This window comes from Hippopotamus amphibius, chromosome 9 (assembly GCF_030028045.1).
Source record: "Hippopotamus amphibius kiboko isolate mHipAmp2 chromosome 9, mHipAmp2.hap2, whole genome shotgun sequence".
Taxonomy (NCBI): domain Eukaryota; kingdom Metazoa; phylum Chordata; class Mammalia; order Artiodactyla; family Hippopotamidae; genus Hippopotamus; species Hippopotamus amphibius.
In genome coordinates, this window is record NC_080194.1 from 44,925,921 (window position 1) to 44,934,135 (window position 8,215).

General features: G+C 58.0%; 1 protein-coding gene across 1 annotated transcript in view; it reads right to left on the reverse strand.

The window, feature by feature from the left end:
• The window catches only part of ARRB1 (arrestin beta 1), a 71,479-nt gene extending 63,956 nt beyond the window's left edge, over positions 1-7,523 (reverse strand). The window contains exon 1 of the mRNA XM_057748685.1: positions 7,372-7,523. Coding sequence (XP_057604668.1) covers positions 7,372-7,391 — 20 coding nt within the window. The 5' untranslated portion in view covers positions 7,392-7,523. The remainder of the gene's footprint in view (positions 1-7,371) is intronic.
• Positions 7,524-8,215: the final 692 nt, after the last annotated feature.

Below are 8,215 nucleotides of genomic sequence, written 5' to 3' on the forward strand. Positions count from 1 at the left end.
AGACGTTCCACAATCAGCAGTGGTGTCCCATTGTCCTCACCCACCACACTGCCCATCCCCAAGTATATCTTTCCCAGTGAAACACCTACATAAGCCACCTTCACTGAACAAATATTTATGGAGCTCAGTGCCCTGCCAGGTCTGCACAGGTGCAAAGGGACAACAGACCCAGGAGAGGTGCCCTTGACCTCACACAGAGGACATCATGAGTGTGCAAATAACCAGGACCCATGAAGAGATGGAGGGATGTGTGCCAACAGAAAGAGAAGAGAGAGAATGAATATATGGCCAAAAAAAAAAATCACAAGGCACTTGGAGATCAGTGAAGGCTTCCCAGAGGAGGAGGCCGTGTGATCCAGGCCTTGAAGGATAGGAAGGTCATTGTGAACTAACCTCATATAATACTGCACTAGTGTCATGGATTTGTCTCCAAGCTGTACCTATTTTAACTTATTTAATCCTCAAAATAACCTATAATGTAGGCACTGTTGTTATCCCATTTTGCAGATGAGGGAGCCACAGCAGAGAAAGGGTTAAATAATCAGCAGAGGTCCTGGCTGGTAAGTGGCAGAGCTGGCATTTGAAACCAGGAGATCTGTTTCTTCCTAGAGCCTAACCACTATGCTAATCAGCCTCTAATACATGCTAATCAGATCACAGACGGAGCTGTGGGCACCCAGAGGAGGGCACACCCTGGGCAGAGAAAAGGAAACTTTCCAGGACCTGCCGGGCTGCCGGTTCCTGCAGGTACTTTGAGAGGTGGAAGGCTGCTCAGACAAGGACCTGGTCCCACAGGGAAGAACACAGCCCACAGCCACCCAGGCCCAGCTCCCTGGCAGTCTCAGTCCCACTGGTGTGTGGCAGAGGCCTGAGCTGCCCAATCTCCCATTTCTGCCTTCCAGAAGAAAGGTCACCCCCAAACCCACTAGCAGAACACAGGAAATGGGTGACTCCCACAGAAGAGCCTCACACACCCCAGCTGATTTGACTTCCATAGGGACACCAAGTTCCAGAGAAGGTGAATGTCGTGCCCAAGGTCACACAGCAATGAGCAAGTATTAGAGCGTCTCTCTGGGACCCTCCTGGGATGGCACATCCCAGCAGTCCACTCCCCACACCTGCCCTGGTCCTCTGCCAAAAGGCATCCACGCCCACTGACTGCACAGGCTGGGGGAAGGCGGTGAAGCTGCAAGAGGACCAGGAGGACTAGGTGTGGGGCCAGAGGCCAGGATGACAGGGAGCACCTGCCTCGTGCAGGTCCATACTTATTCAGCTTCTGGGCCTCTGAGTGCACCCTGGAGAGAGAGGCTGCACCCTGCCCGGCCACTGAACTGCTCAGACCTTGAGTGAGGAATCCTGCCTCCTGCTGGCCTGACAGGGACCACAGCACCCCACCTGCTCCAGATCCCTCTCCAGCTACAGGAGGACCCACTGGCTATGGTCACAGCCAGGCTGGCCCCGGCCCCAGGCAGAGGGAAAACTACTTAGTGGCTGTGGTGACTTCAATCATACAGAACTCCAGGGACTTGTCTGGTCCAGTCCCTGAGGCCTGGCCTCCCGGGGGCCTCAGCTGGCACTGGGTCTCTTGGGAAGGAACAAGCAGTTCCTCTCAAGTGGGACTAAAGATGGGACCGGGCCCAGGAAGGAGGAAGTGCGTCTCCAGAGAGACGACCCTGCCAGGGCCCCTTGGGAGGGAGGGACGGGGGCTAGGACAATAGCATCCTTTGTTCCCCTCTCAAAAGCAGCCACCCTGTCCTGCCCCACACCCTCTGTTCTGTATCCCCCTACTAGGACTCAAGCCACCCCTGCGGCAGGACCCATCCTGCACACAGGAGGGAAGGAGGGTGCCCGAGAACCATCAGGGTGCCCTGTTCTAATCCCAGGACTCGTCCTGGAGATGTGCCCCACTCCCCAGAGCCCACAGCCTGATGTAGGAGACACTGCTTCCACCTGCAGAAGCCTATCTGGCAGTGGAGAAACAGGTTTCACGCGCAGGAAGCCCATTTGATTGGGGTGGTAATCTTCTCCCTCAAGACTTTCCGATCTGATGGAGGAGACCCCCCCCAACAACTGGCCTAATGTGGGAAGTATGGCTTCCATCCTTAGCATTCCCTAGCGGGAAAGATCTAATTTCAGCCCTTAGGGAGCCCCTGGGCTGACAGCAGAGACAAGAAGGGAGGAAGGAATCCAGTGCAGCCAACAAATCCCTGTCAGGCATCTCCTATGAACCAGACCTGAAGCTGGATAGTGGACCAGCAAACAGGAAACAGAAATAGCCTCAAATCAGAAGGAGCTCATCAGCTGGGCAACAAAGACAGCTGAGGTATGAACACCTCACTAGAAAGTGCCTTGAAACCCACCCACACCAGCACCCAAAGCCCGCTTGCCAGGGCTGCCGTCTCCCTCAGCAGCCTCACCCCTCACATTCCTGCACCAGCATGGCGGCCTCGGCACTTCCTTCTGTCTAGAACACCTAAGCCTTCCTCATGCCCCATGCCCCAGCTCAGGGGGCACCTTCTTCAGGAAGCCTTCCTCAAGACCCCCCACCTGAGCCAGTGGTTCCTCCCTCAGGAACCAGCACAGACATGCCCCCCTGTGACCAGCTGACACCTGCAGTGTTCCTCCCAGTCCTCAGCTGAGCCTCCCCCTCCAGGTCCCCACACCCAGAGCCTCCACCGCCCCCAGCCCAGGGCCTCACACCCTTCTCCCAAGAGGCTCCCGGCCAGCTCCAGGCACAGAGAAAAGCAAGGTCCTCCCCTTCTCTCCTCTGCCCGCTGTAGCCCAGCTTTGCCCTCACGGCTCCATCAAAACCTGTCTCACCAAGTCACCAGCCACTGCCTTCTGCCTAAATCCCAGGGGTCTTTCCCAAGTTCTTCCTCCATGAGTCCTTCCCTGCCCTTTGGCTCCCGGGATATAGCCTCCCCTGTTCTCTCCCTCCTCCTTCCTCCAGCCTCAGGCACGGGCGTTCTCCAAAGCCTCAAATGCCCCAAGCCATCCTCTCTTCATACGCTATTCCTTCTTCTTGTGCCATGTCATCCACAATCCCCAAGCCAAGTGCCATCTCTAAACCAAAGACTTTCAAACCCCTGCCTCCCACATCCATCCCTACCCCGAGATCCGGACCCACGTATGCGGAAGCCTCCCTACATACTCCTCGACTTCCAGTCTGGCTCCCTGTCAAGCTGCCACCCCCTACAGGCCTCAATATATGGTCAGCATGGTTGCTGTGGAGGGTGGCCTGGCAGAGGCCAGGAGGCCGCTCGGGGCATGCTGACTCCTGGCCTGTTATTCTTCCATCGCTGCAGCCCCGAGGTATGTCACCCCCACGACTCAGGACCCCTGAACCCCTGCCAGTGGGAGGCTTCAACCCTGGGCAAGGAAGCCCGGACTCGGAAGGAAGAGAGCTGTGGAGACGTCTGAAGCCCAGAGGCCAGCTGAGAGTCAAGGGTCAGAGACGATGGGTCAGGCTCAATGCTTCCAGTCCCAGCAGCCTCAAAAGTGGTCCTGGCCAAAGCCACAGGACTTCCCCCATGTTCCAGCCAAGATGGGTCACACAGAGCTGAACCGCCAAGAGAGACAACAGCCAAGGTTCACAGAGAGCTGGTGATTACGTGTCCCCATCACACCCACCCTCCTTCCCTGCCAAAAAAGAAGAGTTCATAAACATCAGTAGGAAAGGAAATGTCACTCCATCCCATTGCCTCTCAGAAAGTGCCTCCTGTTGTCCGACTTTGATCCTTCATATTGCCAACTGAATCAGCAGGAACAGCAAGAACCAGAAGGGATGCACAACCTGAGAAGGAGACTGACAGGGAGATGGGGGAGGCCACCTGGGAGCCAGACAACTCCCTCCCTCTGGGTGAAAGCACGGAGCACCAGGGCAGATGGGCCTGGGTTCAGAAGTTCGTTGGCTGAATGGCAGTGGTCAAATTACTTAATCTCTCCTAGTTTGTTTCCTGGTCTGTAAAATGGGAACAACAATCATTATACTAACAGGATCACAGGGAGAACCAAATGAGAGCATGCATGTAAATCTGACACATACTAGGCAACCAACCAGGAAGGCTGACTCCACCTCCATGTTCATCTTTCTCGGCCACAGCCTTAGTAGCCTTAGCTCGGATCTCGCCTTCTCTCAGGCTCCTCCTCAGCCTCCTCACTGATCTCCCTGCATCCAGGCCTGCCCCTCCTTGCCACTGCCAAAGGCATCCCTCTGAAACAAGAATCTGCTCCCATCCCTCCCTTCCCCACACTCCTCTCTGAGTCACCGGGGACTTCGGGAGAAAATCTTCCCTCCTCAGCTTGACATCTCAGGCGGTTGACAGCTGGCCTGTGTTCACTCTCACCCATTGTCCCAGCCCAACCCGCAGGCTGCACGTGACTTCATGCCTCCAAGCCTCGTCACATTCTGCACCCCGCACTGGGAATGAGGTCCCCAGTCCCACCCCGTTGCTCCAATGCCACCTCCTTCCCAGGAAAGATTCCCTCACCATGCCCCCTGCCAAGACTGGGTTGAGGCCTCCTCCTCTGGCCTCCCACAGCACGTCACCCTGCATTACAATCACCTGCTCCGCTCTCAATCTTTTGGAAACAGAGTGGAGCCACTCATCTCTGAACCACCAGTCCCGGCATTTGGTCAACGTTTGTTGGATGACTGTATGATCACTTCCAGAGCACTTGTTAGAGCAGTCATCACACCACCTGTGATTAGTCCTATCCAGGTATTTGTCTCATCCACTCTCTCCCCCTTGACCCTAGGACATCCTACAGGACAGTGACAGTTTCTGATTAATTCTCATTGTCACTTTCATATGGGGATTGCAAATCCAGGTGCAGGATCCTTAGAGTATCAGACGTTTGCAAGTCTCCTAAGACAGAGATAAAGTAGAATCCCATGGTTTACAGAACAAGGCAAGGTACAGCCCATTACTGATTTTGTCTTCCTCTTTCAAGTTACTCAGGAAACCTATCTGGAAGGGAGAGGGAGACCTCCTGGGTTTACAGGGATACCTGGAGAGAGAGCAGGGCCACCACCACACGGACTACTGCCAGACCAGGGCGCCAGGCTTCCGGCAGCACCTCCTGCCCTGCCCAGTGTATTCAGAAAACACAGGGAGAGCCCTGAAAATGCTAGTATTGATAGCTACAATTTCCAGATGGGAAAACTAAGGTCCAGAGAGATCAGGACAATTGCTCAAGGTCGTCAAGCTCCCCCAGTGAGTTAGAGACAGAGCCGGGGGAGTCATGGAAAAGGCCTGGCCCCAAAGATAGGGTCTCCAACAGGTGCCTGGCTACTCATGGTGTTCCCATCCTGCTGACAACCTGTGCCAGCAGGAGAACAATGACACTTTCCCCCAAGTCACAGGGAGGCTAACCAAGGCCCAACAGGGGCTGAGTCACCCTGATGGCAAAGCAGCACACGAGGAACGATGGAGAAAAGCCCGACCTCGATGGTCAGGAGGATCTCGGAATGGGGGGGACACAGATGTGGTAGAGGAGAGAGTCCCACGTGCTCCTGCCGAGGACGGAGACCTGGATCACCAGTTCAGCCAGCTGCAATGGGGACTAGCCATCGAGGTGAATGCAGATGCCTCACCATCTGCTGCAGCCTCCACCACCAGCTGGGCCTCCACGCACAGAGCAGGCCATCCCACCCGGGCCTCAAGCCAGGGCCCATGAGGGGCTTGGCAGTGCCCAAGGGTGAGCCACTGAGAAAGGGACCAAGTAGACTCCAGTCTCTGACCCCTCTTGACCTTAGGCAAGTCAGACAACCTCTCTAAGCTCTGGTTCCTCCTCCAGAAAACAGGAAGAGGAAAATTAACCTCCTTGCAGAGCTGTCAGGAGGATGGCTATGAAGCAGTTTCTAAACCTTAGGAGCACAAGCTGTCTCTGGGCCTCAGTTTCTTCTTCTGGAAAATGGAAATCATCTCTGGAAGAATTTTCTTAGATTGCTGAGAAAGACTGTCAGATGGCAGTGAGTGGTACATGGCCTTGTCAGTGGTCCTGAAACGTGATGACCACGGGGGCTGCTTCTCTCTGGTCTATTAACTCCTTCAGGGAAGGAACGGGACTTGCACATCGTTGACACCCACACTGTGCCTCTCACACACCAGGCACTCAGTAAATAATTACTGCAAGCAAGGAGAGAGTAAGGGAGGGTGGAGAGAGGGAAAAAGAGGAAGGAGAAGTAGAGCACAAGGATAGAAGAGGGTAAAGAAAGAAAAGAATGAGTTAGGGGGTTGCAGAAGGGGTACGAGGAGAGACGGGAGCAGCCTGTATCAGAATTGAAGGGAGCTGGCTGAGGGAAGGGGTAGAACCAGGGTGACAAAGCTGAGTGCCTGCCAGGGGCTTGTCTTGGGCCCCAGCCCCCTCCCCTTTTGTCCCAGTTTCCGTTTCAGAGGCATCCCTTTCCCTTTCTAAGTCAGGGCAGGCTACCAGGGAGACAGGAGCCCCTCTCCCCACCCCCAGCTGGAGCAGATCCTAGCCACCACCACAGGCCTTGGGGAGGTCAGAGGGAAAGGAAACGTGGATGGGAGGCATTCTTCCCAGGCTCCAGGGAGGGCCTCTCACCCTGTGTGGTGTGTGTGCTTCCACTTCTCCACTGCGGGGACTGGAGTGTGTCAGCGGCCCCAGGGGCTGTTGGCGTGTGACATGGGGTATCTGTGTGGCCTTAGTCTGATGTGTGTCTGTGGGGGTCAGTGTTGGTATGGTCTTCTGAACACTGTGTTGGTGAGAGACATGTCAACATAAGTGTTCCTGTTTGTAAGGGTGACAATGTGTGTCTCAGTGACCGTGTCTGTTATGGTGAGTGCAAGTGACAGCGTATGCACTGGGGTAGGCCAACATGTGTGCACCAGCATGAAGGTGTCAGCGTTGGTATGTGCTGGAGTGTGACCTGTGTATGCCAACATGACTGTCAGCAAGAACGCGCGGATGAGTGTGTACCAGTGAGTGTGCGACAGGGTGTCACTGGACGTGCTGACATGTGGCAGCAAATGTCCGTGTGTGTCAGCATGAGCGCGCCCGCGGATGAGTGTGCCCGCGGAGGAGTGTGCCCGCCCGTGTGTCCACATGAGCCTGTGCCATTGTGTGTCCACCTGCCCCCTGCGTCCCTGCGCCGGCTGGCCAGTGCTGGGTGCCAGCGAGGGCGTGCGTGTGTGTGTACGTGAGTGCGTGTGTCCCCGCGCCCCCGGCTCTGCGGGCGACCACACGGGAGACCTCGGGTGGAGGAGAACCGAAAGCCGCGGAGCAGGCGCCGGCGGTGCCGGGATGGCCGCGCACGCACGGCGGGGACACAGACTAGAACCCCCGCCCGCGCCCTCGCCCCGGTCGCCCCCCGCGCGCGCCGGACTGGCCGCCGCCCGCACTCACCGCGTCCCTTTGTCGCCCATGGTCCGCGGTGGCCGCAGGGAGGTCCGCGGCGTCCGTGCCCGGGCTGGAAAATCCCCGGCCGGCAGGAGGGGCGCGGGCCAGCCGGTTCCCGGCTCCTGCTCCGCCTCCTCCGCGCTCCCGGCCGCCGCCCCCGCCCGGTCCCGCCGAGCCGCACAGCGCCCGCCGCGGCCGGGGCGGGGAGCCGCGGAGCCGCGGAGCCGGGGAGCCGAGCAAGGAGGGCGCGCGGGGGCGCGGGGGCGCGTGTGTGCGTGTGTGCGCGCCGCCCAGCCAGCCGCCGGGCAGGGCCCGGACGTGTTAGGGCCCAGAGGTCGGCCTTCGGGGGCCACACGGGTGCTGTGCGGCGCGCGTGTGTGTGTGTGTGTACGTGAGGGCGCACGCTGGGCTGGGTATACGTGCGCGTGTGTGCACGCGAGGGCGCGTGTGCACCAGTGTGTGCACTGCCGATTGGGGGTGCATGTGCCTGGCTGGCGCGGGGTGCACGTCTTTGTGCAGTGTGCGTGTGTGCGGGCGCTCTCCCCTGCTCACGCTGGGGGGTAGCCTCTGCGTGTGCGGGAGCGTGGACGCCTAAGGTGTGCCCACGACCCCAGGGCCCAGCTGCAGGCGGCTGCCCGGGTGGGGTCGGGTGGGGTGGGGGTGGGTGGGAAACTTTGGGTGCCTGCGGTGGCCTTCGCCCTATGCCCCAGCCTACCTCCACCCCACCTCCCCGCCCTTCTGGAGAGATAACACCCTACAACCCCACAGGGACAGGAAGAAGGGGCGGAGGGGGCTGGAGAAGGCCGTGTCAACGCTGGGGAACTGATGAGGGTGGGAGGGGGACCGGAGG